At 43.5% G+C, this 27,824-nt stretch overlaps 1 protein-coding gene across 7 annotated transcripts in view; it reads left to right on the top strand.

The window, feature by feature from the left end:
• The window catches only part of col14a1a (collagen, type XIV, alpha 1a), a 143,710-nt gene that overhangs the window by 34,937 nt on the left and 80,949 nt on the right, over window positions 1-27,824 (top strand). For all 7 annotated transcript variants that reach the window (XM_077209533.1, XM_077209539.1, XM_077209520.1 and 4 more), the window contains 14 exons: window positions 21-140; window positions 1,118-1,282; window positions 1,567-1,728; window positions 1,811-1,968; window positions 14,423-14,552; window positions 16,082-16,224; window positions 16,464-16,593; window positions 17,697-17,836; window positions 18,162-18,288; window positions 19,295-19,434; window positions 22,693-22,825; window positions 23,088-23,135; window positions 23,268-23,404; window positions 26,968-27,103. In XM_077209533.1, coding sequence (XP_077065648.1) covers window positions 21-140; window positions 1,118-1,282; window positions 1,567-1,728; window positions 1,811-1,968; window positions 14,423-14,552; window positions 16,082-16,224; window positions 16,464-16,593; window positions 17,697-17,836; window positions 18,162-18,288; window positions 19,295-19,434; window positions 22,693-22,825; window positions 23,088-23,135; window positions 23,268-23,404; window positions 26,968-27,103 — 1,869 coding nt within the window. The remainder of the gene's footprint in view (window positions 1-20; window positions 141-1,117; window positions 1,283-1,566; window positions 1,729-1,810; window positions 1,969-14,422; window positions 14,553-16,081; window positions 16,225-16,463; window positions 16,594-17,696; window positions 17,837-18,161; window positions 18,289-19,294; window positions 19,435-22,692; window positions 22,826-23,087; window positions 23,136-23,267; window positions 23,405-26,967; window positions 27,104-27,824) is intronic.

Here is a 27,824-nt window from a genome sequence, read left to right as displayed (position 1 = left end):
GGTGTTTCTATGTGTTTTAGGACTGGCCCAGTACAGCGGAGATCCACGAATTGAGTGGCACTTGAACGGCTTCAGCACAAAAGATGCAGTAATAGATGCTGTCAAAAACCTGCCTTACAAGGGAGGCAACACTCTCACAGGTAATTTGACAGACTTCTTCCATTGTTCTACAGACACGGATATGTTTACTGTGCCTAGTGAAACTGGTCACATACAGTTCTATCATTGAACCCAATTTACAAATTCGACATTGCTGTAGGGTTAAATTCACATAAACAAATGCAGTATTTTACTTTGTGTGCAGTTTATCAGCGCAGAAACCGGCGTTTCATTCACTAACCGGGCAGCCCAACATGACCAGGCACTATTTAGTATTTCTCATATTTGCGACTTTAGTTCTTGTGCTTTAATTATGACTTCACTTTTTGTAATTGCAATTTTATTTCACAAAAGTGCAACTTTTTCTCGTAATTGTGACTTTATCTCACAATTGTGACTGTTTTTTTTGTGACTTTACAATACACAATTGCAATTTTTTTGGATTTGCGACTTTATTTCTTGTACTGTAATTGTGAATTCACTGTTTTTAATTGCAACATTGTCACAATTGCAACTTCATATCTCAGAATCGCAACTTTATATCTCACAATTGCGACTATATCTCACAATTGTGACTTTTGAATAATTGTAATTTTATATCTCACAATTCGCATACTGTAATTGCAATTTTATATCTCACAGTTGGGACTATTTCTCAATTATGCGTCTTTGTAATACGCAATTGCAATTTTTTTTGTATTTGCTACTTTTGGTGCTTTTTTTATTAGCAACGTTGTCACAATTGCAACTTCATATCTCACAATTGCAACTTTCACATAATTATGACTACATCTCACAATTGTTACTATTTCTCGTAATTTCAATGTTTTCTCATAATTGCAACTTTATAACTGACAATTGCAAGTTTATTTATCTTATATACCACTTTATTTATTGTACTGCAATTGCAACGTCTAATAATTGTGACTTTATTTCTCATAAATATGAATTTATAAAGTGAAATTTCACTTTACTTCTTATTTTGAAATTTTTGAATTTAATATTTTGATCTGTCTAGGTCTTGCTCTTACCTACATCCTGGAGAACAGCTTCAAACCTGAGTCTGGGGCTCGTACCGATGTTCCCAAAATTGGAATCCTGATAACCGACGGCAAATCCCAGGATGACGTTATCCCACCTGCTCAGACCCTGAGAAGTGCTGGAGTCGAGTTATTTGCCATTGGTATTAGAAAGATTCCTCATGCATCTTTCTGTAGAATAGTTCATCTACTTTCATTTATGCAGTATGTAGAAAAAGTATCCACCCAGTGTTAAATAAACATCCTCAGGGCCAATGTATAAATGTTGCTGAGCTTTCAGGGGTCATTTATGAATTTTATCACTAATAATTATTTGCAAAAGATTGTAGACTGTCAACACAGATGCATTATCAACACTCGTTGTCTCCTATAGATATTCCAGAAAAGTGGGAATATGACCTTTATGAATATGTTTGGTTATGCGTAGGTGTGAAGAATGCTGATGAGAACGAGCTGAAGGCCATCGCCTCTGAACCAGAGGACACGCACGTTTATAACGTGGCTGACTTCAGTATCATGAGCACTATAGTGGATGGTCTGACCAGGAAGGTGTGTGATGGAGTGGAGGAACAGGACAAAGAAATGAATCGTGAGTGTTTTGCCTGCTGTTTAAACTTCCATTTCTGATGTGTGGGATGGGATCTAATGTCTCACGATTCCCTCATTGCCAGGAGATTCTGTCACTGAAGGGACTGCGTCCCCACCCCAGGACTTGGTCATTTCTGAGGTGACTGCACACAGTTTTCGTGTGTCCTGGACTCATGCTCCTGGAAGTGTGGAAAGATATCGGGTTGTTTACCATCCAACCAGAGCAGACATTCTGGAAGAGGTGACCAAACAAAGACGTTATAATCCATCACAGCTTTCAAATCTGTTACTCAACTATTGTGCCGTTATTTAGCAGGGCTACAGAACATCCACTACGTGTATTTAAAACCAAACCTACCAACTAAAAGCCACCACTTAAATACAGAGGACCAATAATTGGAAAATAAATAAAGGAATAAATGACTTAATAAAACAAATATAATTAACTTTTAATCAAATTTAATCCTGAATTTATTTTTGTTTTGCTTTTTCCTTCATTTATAATTTTTTGTACTGGTTTTTAATAATTTTTTTGTCTTTTTTACTTTATTTATTTATTATTATAATTTCTATATCATTTTTGCAGGTTTGGTCCCCCATACTTAAAAGGATATTTGGTGCAAAGAAATACATTTCTGCCATCATTTACTTACCCTCATGTTGTTCCAACCTATATGTCTTTTTTTTCTTCTGCGGAAAGGGCAAAAGACACTATTTTGAAAAATGTTTCCCAAGTCAAGTCAAGTTCCCCTTCAGGGACTACCGCTGCGTGAAATCGCAGTGGGAACGCCCTCAGCGTGACGCGTCTGAAGCATGAATGAAATCAGTCAATGGAGAGAATGAGCGTACGGCGAGTGACGTCATCGACCAGGAAGCTATAAATATCCCCTGAGTACACAACACGCCAGCTTTTAGTTACTTCAGCAGCTCTGTGTGTGTCTGAATCTGTCGATTGTGTTTGTCTGTTTTGTCAGGAGTTTTCACTATATATATTTTATATAAAAAAAACCAATATGAGCGAGCAGTATAAGAAGTGTGTTCCCCCCTGTACTCGGCACATCACGGGTGGGGATTCACACGAGCTAAGTGTGGCTTGTTTGGGAGTGCAGCAATGCCCAGTCGGCTCTCGAGGGAGTCGATTGTCAGCATTGCGAGCGTTTTCCCTTGAGAACTCTGCGCTCGCGGCGATCGCTCTTCGAGGAGAGTGATTTGCTGCGAGCTCCCCGAGGCTCGGGTCCCGCTTCTGTTGAGGCAGAGCGGCGGCGCTTGTCTTGGGGCTCGCAGATGGATCTCGCTGGCGACGTTGAGACGGGCTCCGCCCTATCTCAGCTATCTCCGACGAGATCTAGTGCCTCTCACCCGGCTCTGGAAGCACGCGCTGCGGCGGTTACTTCTGCCCGGGTGGAGGCACATGATGATGTTGAATTGAGATTTTCCAGTTCTGAGGAGCTGGATGTCGAAAGTTTATTATCAGAGAAAACTAGTTTATCACATTATACTGCAAATGAAGAAGGTTTGATGGATGTATTATCTCGGGCTGTTGAAAAGCTAAAAAAATAATAATAAAATAACAGTATCGAGTGGCCAGCTGATAGACAGGTTTCTAGAATTAAAAGCAATCTAGATGATAGATTTCTGTCTGCACGACCTCAACCTTCTAGCCGGTGCTTACCGTTCTTCCCAGATCTTCATGCTGAGTTTTCAAAGACCTGGGTTAGACCGGTTTCAAGCAGAATTTACACAAATCAGTCCAATGCTTATGGTAACATTGTTGGTGCTAAATCTGCTGGTTATGTGACGATACTGTAGGCGGAGGAGACGCTTGCGAGCTATCTCTCTCCTGCTTCATCGTCTTCACTTAAAGCACCGGCTCTTCCACCAAAAAATAAATAAATAAATAAATATATATACCTCTGTGCTGGTGGGGAAGGCTTACTCGGTGGCTCGGCAGGCGGCTGCATGTTTGCATACGATGACTTTTATGCAGGCTTTTCAGGCCAACCTGCTCAAAGGAAATCTGAGGGGGGTCCCCGCCGAGAGAGACTTGCGTTCACCTCCCTTAAGGGTGCCCTGTCTCTCCCGGCGCCCTCAGGGGCCCGTCCTACTAACCCTGCCGAAACAGGGCGTAGAAGGGTCTGGCGAGTGCTTTCCCGAGGGACGCTCGCCGCCTCTAAGGAGGGTTCTAGTGTGTTCAGACCAGTCGTTCCCTGCCGGTGCGCCGTTACAGGGCACTGTGTCTGTCACGCAGAATGTTCAACCAGAGCAAAGTCTTTCGTCGAGTTCGTCTTCAAAAAGAGCACAGCAGAAGCGGAGTGTCACGTCTCGTGCCCCCCTGCAGAGAAACTGGAGGGACGAGGCGGGGTGCTCTCCGGCGCGGCCTTCTCGGGGCAGGACTGATCTGAGGACAGTCATTGTCGCCAGAAAGGCCGCGTCGAAAAAGTCCTGACGGGCTGAACGTCAGGACTCTGAGGGTGGTCCCCATCGGGAAAAACTTGAGTTCACCGCACAAAAACACGGTGCCCTGTCTTTCTCGATGCCCTCAGGGGTCTGTTCTACTAACCCTGCCTATACAGGGCGTAGAGAGACTCGGCGAGCGATTTCCCGAGGGACGCTCGCCCCCTCCAAGGAGGGTTGTGGAGTGCTCAGACCAGCTGTTTCCTGCCAGTATGTTACAGGGCGCTGTGTCTGTCACTCGGGATGTTCATCCGGAGGCCAGCCTCGAGAGGCTGGTTCCCTTAGTAGAGTTCCTGGCGGAATGGGTCCCCCACCCAGCAGGGAGTTAGGATACTACTTCATCGAAAAAAAAAAAATCCTGACGTGCTGAACGTCAGGGTTCTGAGGGTGGTCCCTATCGTGAAAGACCTGAGTTCACTGCACAAGAACACGGTGCCCTGTCTTTTCCGATGCCCTCAGTGGTCTGCTCTACTAACCCTGCCTTCACAGGGCGTAGAGAGACTCGGCGAGCGATTTCCCGAGGGACGCTCGCCCCCTCCGAGGAGGGTTGTGGAGTGCCCAGACCAGCTGTTCCCTGCCAGTACGTTACAGGGCGCTGTGTCTGTCACTGGGGATGTTCAAATCAGATCCGAGGACTGGTTTGTCATGATAGATCTAAAGGACGTTTACTTCCATGTATCTATCCTCCCTCAACACAGGAAGTTCCTGAGGTTCGCTTTCGGGGGCGAAGCGTACCAATATCGGGTTCTTCCGTTCAGCCTAGCACTGTCACCCCGAACATTCACAAAGTGTACGGATGCTGCTATAGCCCCGCTGAGGTTATAGGGCATCCGCTTTCTGTACTATATAGACGATTGCTTGATTCTAGCTCAATCGGAACAACAGGCGGTTCGGCACCGAGATGTCGTTCTTGCTCATATCAAGTGACTGGGGCTGAGGCTCAACGCCAAAAAGAGTGTTCTTTCTCCATTACAGAGAACGTCCTGGTTGCGTATGCAACCCACCGTTCCCTGAAGGAGGGAACGGAGGACGTAGTCGACGCGACTGAAATGGGATCACGCTAGGGAGCCTATCATCTTCGAGTACTATTGAACGAGCCAATGTAATTGGCGTGCGTGATTCGCATCACACACTCCGCCCCCGCGGCGCGGGTATAAATACGGAAGTGGATGCACGCACTAGTTGCTTTTCGCTGAGGAGCCGAGAGTAACCCGGGGTCAGCGGTGGTCCAGCGGTAGTGGCAAGGGGACTACGTCCTCCGTTCCCTCCTTCAGGGAACGGTGGGTTGCATACGCAACCAGGACGTTCCCTTTCAGTCGATAACGTCGGACGTAGTCGACGCGACTGAAATGGGATCAACCATTGAACACGCCACTAACGCTGCCACCTTCCAGTGCCTAAACCAAAGCCTCCTGATGCCCCCGCAAACTTAAGGCGGGGAAGGACAGGGCTTAGGCCAGGGAAGTCACTGCTGTTCCTACAGGACCACTGGGAAAGCGTTCCCCGTACGTGGAAGGAAGGGACGCTGCGGAAGCCACATCCAACCCGAGGGAGGAAATGTGGAGAATACACATATGAACTGGGCGGAAACCGGGCAGTCTAACATATGGAATGTCACTGGGGTGGCTCCAGCCTAAGACGGGGGGAGACACACCGGACAGTGACGGCAGAGAGACTCTGCCGAGGGAAGACACGGGCTCACCGCAGGGAGCCGTATCGTGGAAGAATACACATATGGGGTCACCGAAGGGACCGCAACATATGGACCCAGCCTAACACAGGTTCCACACTGCTTACGAGTGGTAGGCCTAACACCAGACGTTCCGCACGTCCGACGTCGGAGGGGTGTGGAGGAACTCAACAGGGTTCAATTTTAAGGGAACTCAACTGGAGTAGAAAGGCGCACGTATCCAGTCCATAGGAGGGGAATGGCGCAGCAAGCCGACACTTGAACCGGGCTCACGGTGAAACTGGCTTCATGAGAAGGGAGCCCACGGGAAGCAGCGGTTCAACTAGGTGTCGTCCAGCCCCCAACTCTAGAATCTGTTTAGCAAAGTATATCGTCAACGCCCAGGCGGAGCACTTTACACTCATCATAGAGGAGCTCAACACCTAAGTGGACATGTTGCATCTCGGATCTTTGCCGAAATGAAGGCAAGCACTAAGTGCAACTTTGCATGGAAACAGCCTTCCCTCTCTGCTGAATTCCACAGATATTTGAAGAGCTGGTCTGAGGTCTATGGCTTGCATTCTGTACACGTCCAAGCGAATCGGACAGAGAAGCCAGGGCTGGATCTGCCTCCTCCAGGGCAGCGCTTGCAGGCTCACCACCTGCTCCTATTACGGGAGAGGTAGGAACCTTGGGCACAATCCGAGCCGGGATCTCAGCTTGTGAGAGTTAGCCGGCCCAGACTCCAGGCACAATACGTTGACCGAAAGCGAGCAAGTCCCTACCCTCTAGTAGAGACCACGCGAGCAGGAGAACTGATATAACAGAATTTTTAACTCACTACCTGCAGTGGCTCAGGGGCGGTCTCTGCAGTGCAGTCGCACCAGGGACAAGGCCCAAGAGGATAAAGAGGGACACAAGGATTTACAAGACCTTGCTCCTCAGGAACCTGACGATCAGAACGTGCTTCTGCATACTTCTGCAACACGATGAGCGTCGTTTAAACACCGAGGCAACATCATTTTGAGGGTGATTTAGGAAAACAGCCTACTGCAACCCATTTTGCAGGAAAGAGAGCACCGAAGTGATCGAAAGCTTTCAGGATCTCCTCAGGGGAGAAGACGCACTCAACGACTAGGTTCCACTTCTAAAGGCGTAAGCACGCTACCCAATTCTAGGGGGTGCTCGCAGAAGTGATGGTAACTAACACATGTTCTTGTGATAGCCACCTGAACCTCCGCGTTCGGATGTAAGACCGCCCGGAATCTCCGGGGGAAGAACGCGTGTGCCATCGTGCCCCGTCCCCGAATCCAGGGGAAGTCAGGAAGGCTGTTGAAGGGAACCAGGTCTAGTTGGGCCAATGAGGGGCAACTATGAAGACCTGTTCCTCTCCTGACATGGCACGTAGGTGCAAGTGACGGGCGCAAAAGACAGGAGCATTGCTCAACACAACATGTGAAGATCACTGGGCTTCAGGAGCATTTTCTGCTCAGCACTTGGGTGTGACAAGTTCACTGAGCTTCAGGAGCATTCCTGCTCAACACCTGAGTGTGATAAACTCACCGAGCTTCAGGAGCATTTCTGCTCAACACTTGAGTACGAAGAACCTCACTGAGCGACAGGAGCATTTCTGCTCAGCACTTGAGTGTGACAAGTTCACTGAGCTTCAGGAGCATTACTGCTCAACACCTGAGTGTGATAAACTCACTGAGCTTCAGGAGCATTTCTGCTCAACACTTGAGTGCGAGGAACTTCACTGAGCACCAGGAGCATTTCTGCTCAGCACTGCGTGTGATGAATTCACTGAGCTACCTGTGATGGACTCACTGAGCTACAGGAGCATTGCTGCTCAACACCAGAGTGCGATGAACTTCACTGAGTTTCAGGAGCAAATCTGCTCAACATGAAGAGTGATGATTTCACTGACTTGCAGGCGCAAGGCGACCATGAGTCGCAGTCACTTTTAGAAGGCTCACTGGGGTTAAACGCATTTCTGCGGGCCCCTGGGGCCGCTGAGTCCCAGTGTTTGTCCAAGGGTAGTCCGCTCGGTTTACCCAAACACTGGCGGAAAAATAAAACCGGGGGGGCAACTGAGCGGCCCCGGAATGGTCATGACCCAGCCGGACCCAGGGGATGGAGTCTCCACTTGCCCTGGCTATAACTGTCGTGAGGCTCGATGGCGGCACGATTGAGTAAGCAGGAGGAGTGGAATAAGGCGCCCTCAGAAGCGTCTGACTCCAAGGAGGAGGTGACGGGTGAGTTTGTGACATGCAAGGGAAGCTTGCGCAACGGTCGCAATGTCTAACAACTCGAGGCACGAATGCCCGTGTAGTCGGGGGTCGCCCAGGCCCCCGTTAAAACACGCCCTTTGTACATGGCCGCTCTGTTGAAGAGGGTTTGGCAGCAGACCGGGATGAACTATAGTCACACAGGGTGAGCTGCTCTGCCACGGTCACCTCGGGACTCGATCGTGAAGCTAGCGCTGAAGCGGTCACATATGGAGGGAGCCAAAGGCTGCGACTACCATATACCCCAGGAGCCTCTGAAAGTTCTTTCAGTGGGACCCTTTCTCACTTCAACACCAGCTGAACACATTCTCATTGGAGAGACATGTTGGACCGAGTACCTCTCCAAAACTAGAAAAGAGATACTCAGCCCGTGGGCGAGATTACTCTCTTCCAGTTGACCTGAAGACCCAACGGGCTCTGGAGCACTCGAGGGGAAGGACACTGTACTGATACTCCACCCTTAGACGCAACACACAGGATGGCCTGCGGTGCGGGAGGTAGAGATCTGAAGCACATGTCTTTCAGGTCAAAGCTGCAGACCAATCTTGGGCCAAGATGGTCACGACCCACCACCTAGTAGCACGAAGAACGAGTTTACAACTGGCCTTCGTACCGGCTGGAGGAGCGGCTATATCAAATCCTTCGCCAGCAGGATAAGATAAGCACGCACAAGTCAGGAGCACTGCTCAACACTCGGTGTGATGAATATCACTGAATTTTCAGGAGCACGTCTGCTCAACACCTAATGTGATGACTATCACTGACTTGAGCGGGGTAGCCGAGCCTGAGGTGGGGCAGCAAAGTAGAGAGAGTGGTGTTAGTGTGCTGTGCAACACTTACCTGTCTCCACAAGCGGCAGGGGGCGCGTGAGAAGGCGGATGACCGGGTCCTCGAACGCACCAAGCTGCCTGCTGGCGACCAAGGGGGAGCTGAGGGGTGTAAGGCTATACAGGGTCACACCCGCCAGACTGGCCCTCTTGGGACCCAGGAACAGATGAAATTGCTCTCTCTTTGAAGTGTGGGTACCGCTTGCTCCGCTTTTTTTTTTTTTTTTTTTTAGGGAGCCAGCGGCGGAACAGACACACACACAAACAAAGGCTCCACCCGGCCCTCACCCGGGGGGAGGGAGTGATCGTGCCACTCCAAGAGCATCTCATCCATTCCTGGGCGGCCCGCTCCGGAATGCTTTCGCTGTCGCTTGCCACCTGGCTTGGCAGCGCCTGGAGCGGGCTGGGCGTCTCTACTGCGGCCGGCTCCCTGCTGAGGCCTGGGTGGAGGCTGCTGCGGAGGGCCAGCAGGAGCGGCGGCCGGAGAACGCCCACGGCGACGAGCAGGCGGAGGAGCTGCCACCGGCGGCGGGTGGAGGCAGCAGCTGGCCACCGGGGCAGGATGTGCCAGATGACCTCCGTCTGCGCTTGAGCGGCAGAGAACTGTTTGATGCAGTTCTCCACCGCGTCGCCGACCAGCCCAACCTGGGAAATTGGGGAGACCAGGAACCGAACCTTGTCCGCATCCGCCATACCAACCAGGCTGAGCCAACGAAGGCGCTACTGGACCACCAAGGTGGACATCGCCAGACCGATCACGCACGCTACGACACCCGTACCCCGGAGGGTGAGGTCGGATGCAGTGCGGTGCTCACCTATGAGCGCACGGTCTGGATTACCCTCGTGCATGCCATGGGTGCCCTAGCCTGCAGCAACGCCATGGCACGCAAGAGGAAGGGGCTTGCCCACAGGCTTTGTAAGCTCTGCCCGTCGGAACGGACGAAACTCACAGGCCTTAGGGGGGAGACGAGGATCCCCCCAAAAGGCAGCGGCCGCCGGACACAGGTGCACCTGTGTCGACAGACCGCTCCAATGGAGGGACACCTCGCAACCCTTCACCGTTCCTCCATCAAGGGTAATGAGGGGGAAAAGCTATTCAGGCAGTTTCTGGCAGAGAAAGATGCTGTTCACCACCTGATAAGCTCTCCATGCATTTCGGGAAAGAAAGGCACTGGGGCGGCGAGCTGAGAACCAGCGCGGCCCGCCCCAAGATACCAAACTCCAGATTCCAACCGAGACTGAACGGGACACGGTGGAGGTTCCACTCGAGCCCGGCAGCCTCGGCGGCCCGTTTCAGCATAGCTGATAATTCTGGATCCGGCTCGGGCAACATTGAACTCCCGGAGGGAGACAATGCAGCCGAGTCATCATCTCCAGAAGTCAGCTCACCCTCTGATGCTGCAATCGGCGTCCTGTCCTCCAGGGGAGCCCCGAGTGAAACCGCTGGCCCACCCATTACAGATGGACCAGCAGAAAACACCGGAGGCTCCAGTGGTTGCAGTGGAAGGGAGGAGTGAGGAGCCCACAGGGAATGGTTACCGGGCGGGACATCCAACACTATCCTCCGGTCACCCATCCCACACAGCACCCGAGGGTGGGGCATGGTAATGGGGACTCGCTCTCCGCGAACGAAGGCGAGTCTCGCCCTCAACACTGCGACAGTCATGTTCCCACAGTGAAAACATGAGCTGTCCACAAAAGCTGTCTCAGCGTGCTGTAAGCCAAACACGTGACACAACAGTTGTGACCATCAGAGAGAGACAGGGAACGACCGCACCCAGAAACGCACGGGCGGAATGACATCTTGAAAAAGACGCAAACGCACCCGTGTTGCTCTTTCAGAAAATAGGACCGTCACCAGTGCCGGAGCACACAGGGAAATGACCGCGGCAACACTGAACAGAGAACTGAAACAGTGAAGCACTCACTTTTCCGCCCTCTAACCAGTCATCAACACACACAAACATTTAGAAATTTGTTGCTGTTAAAACAGCAGTTGAGAGCTCAAAGCTCGCGATCACCGCTGCACTCGCGCTGTAGAACACCAGCACTGGGAGAGTCTTCCTGAAGAACACCGACACACTCGCTCGTTGTAGACAACAGCACTCTCAGAGACATCAAACGATCGGCTCCGAAGCGAAAGGCAACTAGTGCGTGCATCCACTTCCGTATTTATACCCGCGCCGCGGGGGCGGAGTGTGTGATGCGAATCACGCACGCCAATTACATTGGCTCGTTCAATAGTACTCGAAGATGATAGGCTCCCTAGCGTGATCCCATTTCAGTCGCGTCGACTACGTCCGACGTTATCGACTGAAAGGGAACCACTTTTCTAGGTGTAGTGTGGGATTCAACGACGATGCAGGCACGATTGTCACCTGCTCGTATTGCTTTGATTCTCGCTGCAGTAGATCAGGTCAAGCTAGGCCAGTCATCCACTGTAAAACAGTTCCAGAGACTGCTAGGTCTCATGGCAGCTGCGTCCAACGTGATACCTCTTGGCCTCTTGCACATGAGACTGTTACAGTGGTGGCTCAGGACCAAGGGATTCTCCCCGAGGGGAAATCCGCTTCGCATGATCGTGAGTTTGCGACGGTGTCATCACGCCCTGATCATGTGGAAAGATCCTTGGTTTCTGTCCCAAGGCCCTGTGTTAGGAGCTCCTTGTCGTCGCGTTATGCTAATGACAGATGCCTCTCTCACGGGTGGGCTCAGGGTCTGTGGGAGGACCATCATCGTCTGTGGCACTTAAACTGCCTAGAGATGTTGGCGGTGTTTCAGGCTCTGACAGACAACACATCGGTGGTTTCTTATATCAACCATCAGGGGGGTTTGCGTTCTCGCCCGCTTTACAAACTGGCACGTCAGATCCTTCTTTGGTCCCAGGGGAAAATTCTTTCTCTGAGAGCTTTTATCTCCCGGGGTATTTAAATCAGGGGGCAGACATCCTGTTAAGACAGGGGCCGAGGCCCGGGGAATGGAGTCTTCACCCCGAGGTGGTGGAACTCCTATGGAAACATTTCGGTCTTGCCGAGGTAGACCTATTTGCTTCTCGAGAAACATCACACTGCCCGCTGTGGTTCTCTCTCAGCCATCCAGCCCCGCTGGAGTTGGATGCGATGGTACATCCGTGGCCGAGGTCACGCTTGTACGCTTTTCCCCCGATCGCTCTGCTCCCAGGAGTTCTGGAGAGGGTTCGCCGGGACGGGCTCAGTCTCCTGCTAATAGCCCCGTTCTGGTCGGCCCGGGTATGGTTTGCGGACCTAGTGTCTCTCCTCAACGGCTCTCCCCTAGAGATACCGATCAGGAGAGATCTGCTCTCTCAGGCGAGTGGGTCGATCTTTCACCCCCGTCTAGAGCTATGGAGGCTGTGGGCTTGGCCTCTGAGGGGGCCCAGCTCATAGATTCTGGTCTCTCGGCTGAGGTCGTTGAGACCATCCTCCGATCCAGAGCTCCCTCCACGAGGAAGTTATATGCCGCGAGGTGGAAACTTTTCACCTCTTGGTGTGGAGAGCGCCAGCAGGACCCAGTTAACTGCCCGGTTGGTACAGTCCTGGATTTCCTGCAGGACCGTCTCTCCACAGGGTTATCCCACTCCACACTGAAGGTGTATGTGGCGGCCTTAGCTGCTTACCAAAACCCTTCAAGTGGAGGTTCCCTCGGGAAACACCCGCTTATGTCTCGCTTCCTTCGTGTCACCTTGAGGCTGAGGCCTGCAGTTCGCACAAGGGTACCAGCTTGGGATCTGGCCGTCATCTTAGAAGGTCTCTCCCTTGCTCCTTTCGAGCCCATCGAGGAAGTTTCGGAAAAGTTTCTTACTCTAAAGACTATCCTTCTTCTCGCTTTCTCATCTCTAAAAAGAATTGGAGATATTCAAGCACTTTCGGTGGCTCCCTCGTGCCTGGAATTTGCTCCTGGTTGGTTAAGGCCTTTCTCTTTCCGAGACCAGGTTATGTTCCTAAGGTTCCAACTGTTTCAGTTAGACCTATAGTTCTGCAGGTTTTCTGTCCTCCGCCTTTTCTGACGTCAGACCAGGAGAAAATTAATTTGCTGTGCCCAGTTTGGGTTTTGATGCTTACGTCCACAGAGCTGCCCTGTGGAGGAGATCGGAACAAATGTTCGTCTGTTTGGGTCACCTAAGAAAGGATGTCCTGCATCTAGAAAAAGGATGAGCAAGTGGGTGGTCGAGGCCATCCCACTTGCTTATGGTTCGGCCCATCAGCCTTCACTTTGGCTGTAAGGGCTCATTCCACCCGGAGTATGGCTACTTCTACAGCTCTTCTTTCAGGAGCTTCTCTTCAGGACGTTTGTGATGCGGCAGGCTGGTCCTCACCGCACAGTTTCGTTAGATTTTATTCCCTCGATCTTAGCTCCACTCCCGGGGCTCAGGTTCTCTCGTCGGTTTGTGTCTCCTAATGACACACGACGGGGATTTGGTCGTATGGGGATGTGGGTATTGCGTTCCCACTGCGATTTCACGCAGCGGTAGTCCCTGAAGGGGAACGTCCCGGGTTACGTATGTAACCCTAGTTCCCCGAAGGGACGGACGCTGCGTGTCCTGCCATACTCTCGGCATCCCCTTGGGTCGCTGCTTCAGTAACTTTTAAGCTGGCGTGTTGTGTACTCAGGGGATATTTATAGCTTCCTGGTCGATGACGTCACTCGCCGTACGCTCATTCTCTCCATTGACTGATTTCATTCATGCTTCAGACGCGTCACGCTGAGGGCGTTCCCACTGCGATTTCACGCAGCGTCCGTCCCTTCGGGGAACTAGGGTTACATACGTAACCCGGGACGTTTTATTTATAGAGCTCAAGTTTTAACACAACCGTAGTTGTATTATACCGGAGTTGTATTATACTTTCTCTTCATATAAAGAAAGTCAATGGGGTCCAAAACATCATTAGACCCCACTGACTTTTATTCTATTTTTAGACTTTTCTTTTTTTACATCTTCTTTTTTTATATCTTTCGTGTTCGACAGAACAAATAAATAAATATAGGTTTGGAACAACATGAGAGTGAATAAAAATTGACTGAAAGGGTAAAAGTGTTTAGGAAGATATATGACCTTATTGTCAGAAATCCTACTATTCATGTCAACTGATGTTACATTGTTCAGAGGTCAATGCTTTAGAAGTCATTTTTTGTTCTTTTCTTTCTTTAAAATAAACCACTTGGTTTGATATTTTGTTATCTAGAGCAATGACATCCTTACATTTTTAACTGTGGCTTAAATGGCAAAATACTTCTTAGTGCCAGTTTATTATGCCTCTTTTATCTCCGTTGTTCTATTTCCAGTTTTTTGTGATGGGTGTCAGCCCAATACTATAAATATTATGTACTGCACTTTGCCACGTTATTTAACACTGTTGAGGCTTTTGGTTTTATATTTTCATAATCATTCTCTAAAGTGCTGTGCTGGGCGTCACAAACCGCTGTTGTCTTGCTGTACAGATTGTGGTGGGCGGCAGGGAGAATTCAGTCGTCCTGCAGAATTTGAACTCTCTGACTGAATACGAGATTGCAGTGTTCGCTGTGTACCGCAACGCAGCGAGTGACGCTCTCAGAGGCAACCAGATCACACGTGAGTCATCCTCAAAATTTGCCACAACCAACATTGACTACAGAACATCTCAAAACACATGTGTTACAGGCTTGTATCCTTCACAATTTCACTGTCAAACAGTATTACCCACAAACCACATGCCTATATTTTTCCCTAAATACCCTTAACTGTGCAATTCTATCAGCACCTTCTTATACACAGTTTATTTCTTAACCACTACTTTATAGCAAACACCTGTCAGTCATCTCAGCAAGACATGACTGAATTCTGCAGTATTTAGTGGATGTTTGAAGTCTTTGGTTTGTGGTAGAAGACAGTGTTGTGGTAAAGGCTATCCATGTCTGCTTGTTTCCAGAATAAAAATCTTGTCTATTTCTGTCCCACTCGATCAGTCATCTTTAACTTTCACACTTTTCCCACAATCCAACTCAGAATGCACTTCTTCTGATCAGAAATGCACACATATCCAGACACTGAAAAAATACTCAAGACAAACATGCACTGCAGAAAATTGTTTTCATAATCAGTATTTTTCCCCAGTAAAACAAGATACTCTGTCTTAATGGTGTTAGATATTAAAACTTGTTTTAATGCTGAAAGGTTTGTTTGAGCTGTGCCCTCTACTGTACAGCTGTGAGTTTGCATTTCTTTCAGCCTGAGGCTTATTCATTTCACTTTTGGTGTTAAAGGGCCTTTACATTTGCCAAAAATAGAACTTATTTTTTTTGTTATTAAAAAACAAACAAGCAAGCCCATCCCAGGTGAGAAAAAGTAATGTAAAAGTAACGTAACGCATTACTTTCCATAAAGTTCCATTAGTTACTTTTTTAGGGAGTAACGCAATATTGTAATGCATTATATTTAAAAGTAACTTTCCCCAACAATGGCGCCCATATAGCTACAATAAACTTTGTAACCTGTAAGCTAATGAAAATGTAATGCTGAACTTACTGCCTCAGATCTCTGACATTCACTGGTGAAAAACCTCGTAACTCCATTTGAGCTTGATTTTGGGAAAATGTTAATAATATAATGACGCACGCAAGTGCCACAATATTAACTTTGACAACATGGTGTTTAATTATTAAAAAAACAATTCCTGAATAGTAGCGGTTCTAAACTGCACTTTTCTCTGGTTCAAAACGCACGCCATGCGCGATATTACCTGCCATTCATTTTCATAATACTTTTCAAACTGTTAGTGACATATCCTCGGAAAAAAAACTCCTAAGATCCAAAAGCTAGTGCCAGCGACTTAACTTACTATTTTACTACTTACTACTTTAACTATTTTAAATTCATAATTGGTTGATTGCCAAATTAAAATATTAGACAGAACTATAAAATAACGTTACTAACCGGCTAATGGTAATTTCAAATAAGTGTTTCTGTTTTTGTTCCTGTTAAAATTTTGTTTGTTTTTGTTTTTTATTCCTTGAACCGGTTGGAGCCCTGACGCACACACATGCAAACACAAACATAACACGTTTCACTGTATGTCTATGTTAAGTATAAATGTCTGATTTGTATGTTTGTTTGTATCTCAGTGGCTCTACCGACAGTGAGTGATCTCGAGTTGTACGAAGTGACAGACAACAGCATGAGAGCCCGCTGGAGGGATGCACAAGGGGCTTCTGGGTACATGATCCTTTACGCTCCACTGAGCAGTGAGACTACAGATGAAAGAGAGGTGAGGCTGCAAATTGCCTTTGTGAGTGTGCCTGTCTGTGTTTGAGCAAACGTTAAGCCCGTGCTCACATGATGACACTTCCACCAAAATAGTAGCTTCACCGTTACCATCTTTTCATGGAAGCTAAAGAAGAAGAATAACAATCATCACGTTTCAGTTCCCTTGATTGCACTTTTTTATCTCTGTTTCAGCAGCCTTTATGCTGCTCTAAAGGTGTTGCTGTTGTTTTTGTGATACAGCTAAAGGTGGATGAGATGGTGACTGATGTGGAACTGAAGGGATTGATTCCTGACACAGAGTACACTGTTACGGTCTATGCCATGTTCGGAGAGGAGGCCAGTGATCCCGCCACTGTTCAGGAGACCACCAGTGAGTGTCCAGGCCAATCTGTTTTTAAATTTAAATTTAAACATGCAGGGGCCCTATCATACACCCAGCGCAACGCAAGTGTTTTTTGCTAGTTTCAGCCTGACGCAGTTATGATTTTCACATCCTGTGCCATGTTGTTTAAATAGTAAATGCATTTGCGCCCATTTGTACGCCCATGGGCGTGCTGGCTTTAAAACGAGATGTGTTCAGGCGCATTGTTGGCGCGTTTCTATTTTGAGGCAACTGAAATACACGCAGTATTTTTTTTCTTATTTAAAGGGCGCATTATTAATATGAGCCTATAGGCGGGTACACAAGGCGCGTCCACTTTGCTTATTACACACACAGGGACGCGCAGCAGCAGACAAACATGCCAAATATTAAAAATAAAAGGATTACAATGTAAAACATTATTATTGTGTACATAAAGATATGCTGGAATCCGGCTTTTCCCATAGATGGTCTGCTTTTTTCACATTTTTCACAGAACATTTTAATATATGCTATTCAGCATCATTACTCCAGTCTTTAGTGCAACATATTCCTTCAGAAATTGTTCTAATATGCTGATTTGCTAATTCTAATATATATATATAATAAATATATATATATATATATATATATATATATATATATATATATATATATATATATATATATATATATCAGAATAATTTGATGAATTGAATGTTCAAACGAACATTTATTTAAATAGAAATCTTTTGTAAGATTATTTTTTAACTATCTGTTTTGATTAATTTAATCCATCCATGCTGTATAAGTGTATAAAATCTTACTGTCCCCAAACTTTTAAACAGTAGTGATTATAGTTTTATATATGAAAAATACAATTAATTGAAACTGTCAGTTTAAACTGATTCATTAAAATGCATCAAACTTAACAGCAATAATGATTTTTGTTTTGCTACCAGTTTAAATTAAAGATGTTATTGCATCTTATGTTATGTTAATTCTAAAGGCAAGACATTCATTGCGATTTTAATGTTCTAAATACGTCCCTTAATCCCAATTGCAGAAAAATGATTTCCAGAAAAATACCTTAATTTTGTTAAGTTTGTCCTTTAATCCATATCTTCCTGCAGTGTCCCTGAGACCTCCACGTAACCTGCGGGTCACAGAAGTTGACCACAGCTCTGTCCGACTCAACTGGGACACAGTGTCCAGTAAAGTAAAGGGCTACCGTGTCATGTATATCAAGACAGATGGTGTGCTGACCAATGAGGTGATCACTGCAGCAGAACCTACAATACATGACAAGCATTTGTTTCTCTGTTAAACAAACAAGCACTTGTTCACTCTTAAACCCAGTCAACTATATACAGTATATCGAATTAAAATGATTACATATGAGTAAAATGTAATATGTTTATAAAGAATAAATATGTTTAAAATAATATTAAAGTAATATATATATATATATATATATATATATATATATATATATATATATATATATATATATATAATTAATTACTATAATAATGTACTCACTCATTCCATAATTTTATGAAGAGAGATGCATTATATATTATTTTTCTTCTCTTCAGGTGGAGTTGGGTCCCGTCACAAATGTGTACCTGAAGAACTTGTCACCCTTAACAGAGTACACCGTTGCTGTTTTTGCTCTCTATGAAGGCGGCCTTTCCGAGGCACTCAGTGGTGGATTCACTACAAGTGAGACTGTTTGATCCCTGCCAGTGAACTGCTTAAAAATGTTTAAATAGGTGAATTCAGCTATTCAGTTTTGTCAGTTGCATTAAGGATGCCAGCATATCCTGGGCGGTGGGTGTGGATTTATGCAAATTATTTCTCCAAGCTCAGAAGAGACAGGGCCCATTGGTATCCATTATCATGAGCACGGGCAAAAACAAATCTCGTCTCCTCGCATCAATGCTGATTTAACATGTACATGTATGTGCATATTTTTTCTGTATTTTTCTCCTCCAACAGAATGTACAATTTTCACTGCACACAGAGACTGCAATTTACTCCAGTCCTGGAAAAGCATCACTTTCTAGGCAGCCTGTTGCATTCAGTAATCAATGATTGGCTGCTGGAATCTATAATAGATCTGGGTCTTCATTTCCTGAGTTTCATTGTTCTCTGGGTGTCCTGACTTTGTCGTTGGTTACTTGGTTACATTTATCAGGTTACTTGGTTACATTTCTAGGGGATTAATTTGAATGCAAAAGTGATTGTTAGGGTAAATGCTGTTCGCTCTGTGGAGATGAGAATGATCAGGAATTCATTTACTGAATCAAAATTAAATTGGTTAAAAGATTAGTTCACACAAAAAGGAAAATTATGTCATCATTTACTCACCCTCATGTCGTTCCAAAGCCTCATGACTCTTATCTGTGGAACAAAAATGATCAAAGAAACATACCAAAATGAATGCAAATGGAGTAATTCAAATATATTTAGTTCAGTGTATGCAGTATTCTCTGAAAACAGCCTTTACTATCTTAAACAATTTGGTTTCAAGTAAATCTATCTTGTTTTAAGGATGTTTAGATATTTTAGACAAAATACTGATACAATTATTATTTGAAGTGAACTACTATTTTAATTTTTACGTAAACAATTTAACATAATTAAAAAAAAAGTGATAAAACAGATTGTATTTCAGGATTCAAATGATGTTGGATTGCTTACCCGTGCTTGATTCTATCTCAATCAGAGCTTGTACCAGCCCCTTTTAGCCTGATGACATCAGAGGTCACCTCCGAGAGTTTTCGGGTGAGCTGGTCGCATCCTGCCAGGGATGTGGTGCTCTATAAGTTGGCCTGGTCACCCACTGGAGGAGGAGATGAGAGAGAGGTCAGTCATTTACAAGTATAATGATTAGTGATGTGATAGAACTAACTATGGAGGTACTAAGATATTTTCTGTATTAATATAATAATATAATATAATAGAATAGAATAGAATAGAATAGAATAGAATAGAATTAGTGCTGTCAACAAGATAAACATTATATTTTAAATATGTGTTTAATGGCATCTTTTATGAAAGAAGGCCAGTATCACTGATACGAATACTGCTACTGATCTCTCTATGAAATATATATATATTATTTCTCTCAATTTTAGCCATTAAAGCTGCAGTCCATAACTTTTTTTGGTTAAAAATTATCCAAAAAATATTTTTGAGCAATTACATAACCAGCCAGTGTTCAAAATTATCTGCTTGCCTTAGCTTGATTCAAAACTGTAAGCTTTTATAATATTTTTATTTCCAGTGGTACTGGTGGATTTCCGTGGGAAATTCAAGCATGTCTTTGCGTCATTACGTCACATCTGTACACATAAAGAAGGAGTCTCGGCTAGTAGGCTATATTGTGTGTGAGGATGTTGGAGGTGGAGATTTATAGCCTTTTCTCACGGCACTTGATATAATTAAACTTATCAATTTGATCGCGGATCCAGAAAGGTTCAAACGACAATCACCAGTGACACCTAGAGATTCAGGTGTTACTTGTTCAGATTACATCCACCTGTGAATATTCTTATGTTGTTCATACTTCCAAAAAGTAGAATCTGTGATTCCGAATGACACTATCCACACCGGCATGGTGACTGACAGCCGCACATTCTCCTCAAAACATCCGCGCTGTGCCGTGCCGAGGCACAACCCACGTAAAGTTGATAACTGCAATTGCAGATTTCAAACAGAGATGGCGACAAAGAGGAAAAACTACAGACTGCAGATTTAATTATAGGCATTCGGCATTACAGTATAATTGAAAGCTATATTTATTTAACATTTATTAGACTGTAAACAATATAGCAAATTTTTATTCAAGTGAACTTAAAACAGTCTTCACATAAACCCATTATAATAAATGTCTCATACCTGTCTTTTAATATATCAGGTCTTAATTGTTCTATTGGCCCAGTGAGACCAGTTCAGTTTTACTTGTCCTGTAAAAATGCACAAAAAGTGATTGTTTTTATAGTTTTTGACCCATGTAACCTTGTAAACACTGCTTTAATATTTTTATGTAGGTCTAACAGGTAGGAAATATACAGAAATTGAAAAAAAATTATCAAACACTTCACAGTCTTCACTGTATAAATCATAACTTAAATATAGATTATTCCTTCTTAAAGCTACAAACGTTATTTAGTCAAGAGCAGTGAGTGAATGTATGTCTTTTGTTATTTGATTAACATTAATGACAGACAGCAGCAGGTTTAATAGGCTGCTGTCACTTTAAGACCTGACGCACATGATGCGGATCTGACACGCATCCCATTTTCTCACATCTCTTTATGTTCATTTAAGACTTCATTTAACGGTGCTTGTGAGGATACTCGACAAAAGGGGCATTTTGGCATAATTTGGTGTGGTTCTGTCCGTGCAAGTACTGTCTGAAGCGGCTTTCTGTGCGCATGATCATGTGTGTCACACAGACAGGAGATTCACAGACGCGCGCCCCAGTAGAAACGCACTGCATTCTCTTTTGTGTTTCATCACGCTTAAAAGGTTTAAAAGCATGTGCTTGAATAAGAGCGTGATCAGTGATCACATAATATAACGCTAGCCAAAGGATGACGGAAAAAACGGATACTGCGTTAATTGCATTACATATTTTTAATGCGTTAAACCGAAAGCAATCATGTGCGTTAACCCGTTAGTTTTTTAGTTTTAACAGCACTAAATATAGTATAAATAATAATATAATATAATCTAAAACCCTCAAAAATAAATACATTCGTTTGTCACTGTAAAAACATCTACTATAATATAATTAAATATTTTTGTTGTTGCTATCAAAAACATTTTTTTTTTACCTGCCAGTGGTGAATGAGAGACTTTTTGGCAGTAGAATGGTGCAGTCATGCCATGTACCAAACCCTGAACTCTTGGATCATTCTCTTGTTTATGTTTGAGGTTTCCACATTTCTCTGTTGTAAATCGCTCTGTTTTTTTTTTGTTTCGTTTTTTTAACGTCCATTGCCATATGTTATTTTCAACAAACTATATATGTTGAAAAAGAGAAAGTCAAAAATGATTTTTATGAGGTCCTTGAAAATGATTTATGAGTCAATCAATACTTTCTCGTAACCTGAAGCCCGTGGCCAACTGTTCCTCTCTATTAGAAATGGCCACCACCAAACCAACCACCAGCATACTGAACATATCCCGTCACTGCTCTCCTAGCCACGCATGACCACAGACACAAGTGTGTGTGATGGAGAAAGTTTTTATTACTGGCCAGGAGTCAGTGCTGCTGTTTTTTATAGATAGCACCGCAGGTCGATATATTTACCAAGAGCCACCAGAGCAGAAAATAATAACATTCTGTGAGGCAAACTTGAATATGGCTGGAGCTTCATGTCCCAGAGCAGAGGAGTCAGCCCAGAACCACATATTCACTCACATGGGTTTACTGGGACAGCCCAGAGCTAACTGAGATCCAAAGCTCTCTTGATAGCAGATGTGCTTTTTAAATGCATGTTCTCGTTGTTGAGGTAGGATAGCCGAGCAGCCACCAACATTTATACCTGCTGCTACTATCGCTTTTGCTGGAAAATGGACTGAAAATACTGTTGGCTTATCTTCGCAAGGATGTGCATAAATTTAAGTAAAAAAAAAAAAAGGTCTAGAATGAAAATATCTTTTCTCCATTAATTATTAATGCAATCTGTCACTGATCTAATGCTACAACCATAAGCAGACTTCAGTTTAGACATACAAAATTATTAGAAAGTCCTTTTCTAGTCTATCATACCTCAAAGTCCTCCCAATGATGACTATGTGGGCCTCTTCATCAGAACCGTCACCTTTGGATCTTTTCCTGAAATAGATGTGGCATTGCTCCTGAAATGAACTAATGGCCATTTTCTTCATCATCGCCCTCAGATTCTGGGAAGTCTGCACTTGTGGGTTAATAAATCCGTACAATTGACTATTTCTTCTTTGTAGTCAAGTGTGGTTCATCCAGTCTATGACGTAAACTACAGGCAATTGGCTATCCAACCCCCATGCATTCTAAAAGAATCTCAGCATCATCCACACTGTGTACGGCTCTGATTTATAACCGAGTACTTTTGTGTTTGTGTGTTTATAAAGATGATGCTGAATGGACCTTTGGACTCATATGTGATTCAAGACCTTAGTCCTTTTACAGAGTATAAGGTTTCACTGTCAGCCATCTATAAAGACGAAACGGAGAGCAGCGCTGTGATTGTGCTTGAGAATACATGTAAGAGATCCAGTAATGTTGTTTAACTGTTTAACACCAACCAGCCAATTTACATGATCTCAAACTGGTTAATTGATGTTTTGTTTTATTTCGTTTTGTTTTGCTTTGCTTTGCTTTGCTTTGCTTTGTTTTGTTTTTTTGCTTTGCTTTGGTTTTTGTTTGTTTTGATTTATTTTACTTTGCATTGCTTTATTGTGCTTTGATTTGTTTTGTGCTTCGTTTTGCACTTTTTTGTATATTCCTTTTGTTTTGTTTATTGCAGTGGACTGGACCACAGAAGTACCAACCACCATTCCCTCCACTACAGCAAGTAAGAAAAATGCGACTTCATCATTCTGTAATTTTGAACATTGGATGGATGGATGGATGGATGGATGGATGAATGAATGGATAGACAGATACCTTAGAATGTATTGTGACTAAATTGAACTGTATAATCTAGTTGTTCATCTGGGAGTGACTAGCCTATGGGTGGACGAGGAGACTCACTTCAGTATGCAAGTGAACTGGGAGGTGCTGGACTCAGACGTGGAGCAGTACCAAGTGACATATGTCAGTGCAGACCGCACAGAAGAGACAGTGAGTAGACATTACCACAGTACAGATAAATTCATAATGTTAATATGACAACACAAGAGCGAGCTCATTGTTTGTCATCATCTTCTTCCTTTCTACTTGAACAGTTTAGCTCCTCTCTCTTCTCCATATGAGAGTGCTTAAAGAGGGCAACATACAGTTGCCTTATTTGTGTCCCAGTGAGGCTGTTATTTCATAAAGCTACCTATATTGCTCTTGCACTAAAAAATATATAACGGAAAAATGTATTACCTCTGTGCTGTTAGACTACAGGCTTATCATATTCCTCCGGGTAAGTGAAGTTGAATTGATGCAGCTCTGCTGCAGTGTTGCAAGGACACGTCTTGCTCAAAGTGAACTTTTTAAATGCATGTCCCTGTACTGGAAACCCCCCTTGTCTTATTCTGCAGTGATTCCTGCGGTGTATACTCATACATTGATGAATTGCAGGAGTGAATTCAGTGAATATGCTTTTTTCCATGGTATTTGGCTGACTTTGCCGCAGCCTTGGTCTGGCACGGTTTAGATCTTTCATGGCGTAAAGTTACTCTCAGATTCTGTGGTGACTTGCCACCCCTGACTGTACAGAATATCGACCTCTCTTGGCTTGTAATTGTACTGGAGAATCATGGGGGGTCAAGCTATAAAGGAGATGGATAAAGGAGATGGGACTTGAAAAAAGAAATTCCATTATCTTTTCAAGTGCCATTTAGGTCACTGAGCAAAATGTGAGAAGTAGAGAGAGAACATTTAAGAGGGATGGTAAAGACGAACACACCTAATTTGAGGGAAAGTTCCAGCAAAGTCTAAAAAGAAAGTCGATCTCCTGCATTCAGGTTTCAGCACCACAGATTGGTGGACAGCTCCGCAAATAAGAGTTGTTCTGAAGGACGGTGCTCTGAATAACAGGAGAGTGCCTCAACTTGGAGTACCAAATCTGACTAATCAAAGGAAGTTCAAATTGTACGTGATTTTCAGCATATACTACCATTTAAAAGTTTAGGGTCAGTACGATTTTTTATTTATTCACTGAAAAAAAACCTTGGTGCCTTAAATTTTTAAGTACAATTAACTTGATTGTGCAAGTCTTTTCAACTTAAATTACATTACACTGACAAACATATGTTGTCATGACTCAATGGTCATGTCATTGTTTTTACAGTGTACTTTAATTAAGCAAAGATGCATTCAATTGTTTCAAAATATTTATATTTCAAATAAATGCTGTTCTTTTAAACTTTATATTAATTTTATGGTTTCCACAATGTGTTTATTAAGCAGCACATTTGTTTGTGTAACAAGAAGAAATGCTTCTTGTGCACCATATCAGCATATTACACTGATTTCTGAAGGATCATGTGACATCGAAGACTAGAGTAATGATGCTGTATAATAAAATGTATTCAGCTTTGCCATCACAGGAAAAAAATACATTTTACAATATCCTCAAATAGAATTTTATTTATTTATTTATTTATTTATTTAATAATATTTCACATTATTGCTATTTTTACTGAATTTTTGATCAAATAAATTCAGAATTGGTGAGTATAAGAAAATCGTACTGACTTTTAAACGGGAGTGTAACTTTTTTTAAATAAAATTATTCAGTTCTTTGTGTAAAACTGTATTAATTACTGAGTGCAACGAAACACAAAATGTATGTCACTGGCAAAACTTTTGGTCATGACTGTATATTCAAAAATTCTTTAATTTTAAACATAAAACTCATACATTTAAAGTATTGGAAATTTGAAGCCTTAAAATTTGTTGTCTATAGCAACCTCTTAATATTTGCATGGTAACATTCTCTAAATTACTTCATTTGACTTGTTTGTAGTCTGTTCATTGATAGTGCACTCACACAGAGGAAGCCACTCCACATAATGCAACCCAACATTTCATTATCAACAAGCAATGGACTGCCATGATTGTGTGTGTGCGTGTGTGATTAATGGTGTGTCTGTGGTGAATGACTGCAGTGATTGGATGCTGGCTAGAGAGCTGAGTGCTGGCTTTCTTAATTTCCATCCAGCTCTCTAAAGTTCAGTACACACAGATTTCTAGTCTTTTGGCTTATACTCAGAATATCTTTCATCAGAGCTGATCAAACACACAAATATTTAGATGAAGAAATCTGATGAAGCCTTTGTAATTGTTTAGCTACCATTTGGCTACCTTTACCATTTACCATTTTCTTTGCCCTTGCCAGTCACTCCTTAAATACACTAGCAGTTCCTCTTCCTCTTATATACCGAGCTGTGAGAAAGTAAGTGCACCCCACGAAAAGTGTACATTTAACACACCAGTTGAGAAAGTACATTTATCACTACTATATGTCAAGTGTTTAATATTACAACCAGGTGCACCAGAGCTGCCCGAGACCCTCGGAAGAAAAGTTGTTGAGGCGTACGAGTCTGAAAAATGTATTTAAAGCAATTTAAACAAGACTGTACAAATCTCGTCTACATGGGTCAGAAAGGAAGAAGCCTCTGCTCTCCGAATTTTATTTTTAAGTTTGCCATTCAACACCTACGCGAAACAGGACTTCTGGATAAATGAGTCAAAGGAAAGATTTGAGCATTTGAGAGTGAGAAACTCATTCCCACAAGCACAGAAGTGGGAGTGTTGTGATTCGAGGGTATTTTGCAGCTTTGGGGCTGGAAATAATGTCATAACATGAACTATGAATTCCATTATACCAAAATGTGCTTAAAGACAGCATGAGGCCATCTGTAAAAAAAAACAGTAACCAAACTGTACGTGGACCTTTCTGCATGATCGTGTCCAAAGTCAAAGTCCAGATTGCAATACAACAAAATAGCTGTTCGATCAATGAAAGAAATGTTTTTGAAAGAAGTCTCAAATGCTCACCATTAGTTGATAAAGTAACAGTGTAATATTATGAAATATCATTACAATTTTGAATAATTTTTTTTTTTTTTTAAATACTTTAAAATGTAATTTATTTATGTGTTGGCAAAGCAAATTTTTTTTGCAGCCATTACTCCAGTCTTCAGTGTCACATATTCCTTCAGAAAAGTTGTTATAGTCAAACTCGATTCATTTAATTCAACCTTGCTGAAAGAAAGTTTTTCTTTCAAAAAAATAAAAAAAAATCTGACCCCAAACTTTTGAACATCAGTGTATGTTGGATAAAAGACTTCAAAGTAAACATTGGTGTAATTGATTAAATTGATACCGTCCATACTTTTGATAATGTCAAAAGTTCCAGTATCGACATGCCCATATTGATAAAAAGACAAAACTTTCTGAGGTGTACTTACTTTTACAACACTGTATATACACACATTTGTGTTTATACTGTATGATGATGGAGCATCCCACTGAATTCTGTTGTTTATTAATCAAGCTAATTAAACATATAAACTTACCCTTATACTAAACATTCACCATTTCTGCATGATACTTTTGTACATTTTATTCCATTATGAAGCCGTTTTCCACACGGAGACCTCAAGGACATTTGGTCCTACCAGAAACAGCAAAATGCATCAACACACACACCATGCTTGTCTGGTACTGAATATTCTGCTCTCCTCCAGGTGTTAGTCTCGGGAAACAGAAGAAGCGTGATCCTGCAACCTCTCCTCTCAGACACAAGGTACAAGATCACAGTGACCCCTATTTATGCAGACGAAGAGTCCACTGCACTATCAAAGTCCTCTTCCGGCAAAACATGTGAGTGTGAGCGAACAAATGCTGCTGGAGTTATAGTAAATTTAATTCATTGGCATCTCTCATATGGGCTAATTGCATATTACATTGGCATAATTACATGGCATCGATTTTGAGTTTGAGCTCCCTTTGCTTTATTTTAGAAATCATAAAATGAACACTTTAATAACACACAGCCGTAATTTTAAATATTAAAAATGTACACAATTCACACTTGCTAAATGTTTGACATGTTCTTATGCAGCATTAGAAATATTTAGTGTCTAAGTTTATGCATAACGGTCTGTGTTCAATTCCCAGATTGGAATAAATTAAGTTTTAATGAATCAGGTAAAAATACAAGACTGTGCCAGTTAATGTATTAACAGGAGCGTGATCTCAACTGGTTCCATGTTAGTTATAGATTTCGATGAGTTAATTAATTTGACCTCAAAGCAGTTGACAGACTTGTCATTTCCTGAGGCAGATTCACTTCTAATTACTTGTTAAAAAATACTTGCCCCCCCCCCCTTCTTTAAGTTTAGTGAACCTAAATGAAGCCCCCATGTTATCTTGCTAATTTCCTGTTTGTCTTATAAAGCATGTACCTGCTGTTTTTATGCACCATATACAGTATTAGCTAAAAACCTGAGATACAGTTTATCATCACTGCATTTTGAGGTTAGTTGGTCAGCAGTCTTGTGAAACACATTCTTTAGCAGATTGAATAGTATTGATTTTATCC

Source organism: Siphateles boraxobius, unplaced genomic scaffold (assembly GCF_051911475.1).
Source record: "Siphateles boraxobius isolate OS27281-9 unplaced genomic scaffold, OSU_SipBor_1 12, whole genome shotgun sequence".
Taxonomy (NCBI): Eukaryota; Metazoa; Chordata; class Actinopteri; order Cypriniformes; family Leuciscidae; genus Siphateles; species Siphateles boraxobius.
Note: the sequence above shows the minus strand (reverse complement) of the source record. Positions and strands in the feature narration are given on the sequence as shown.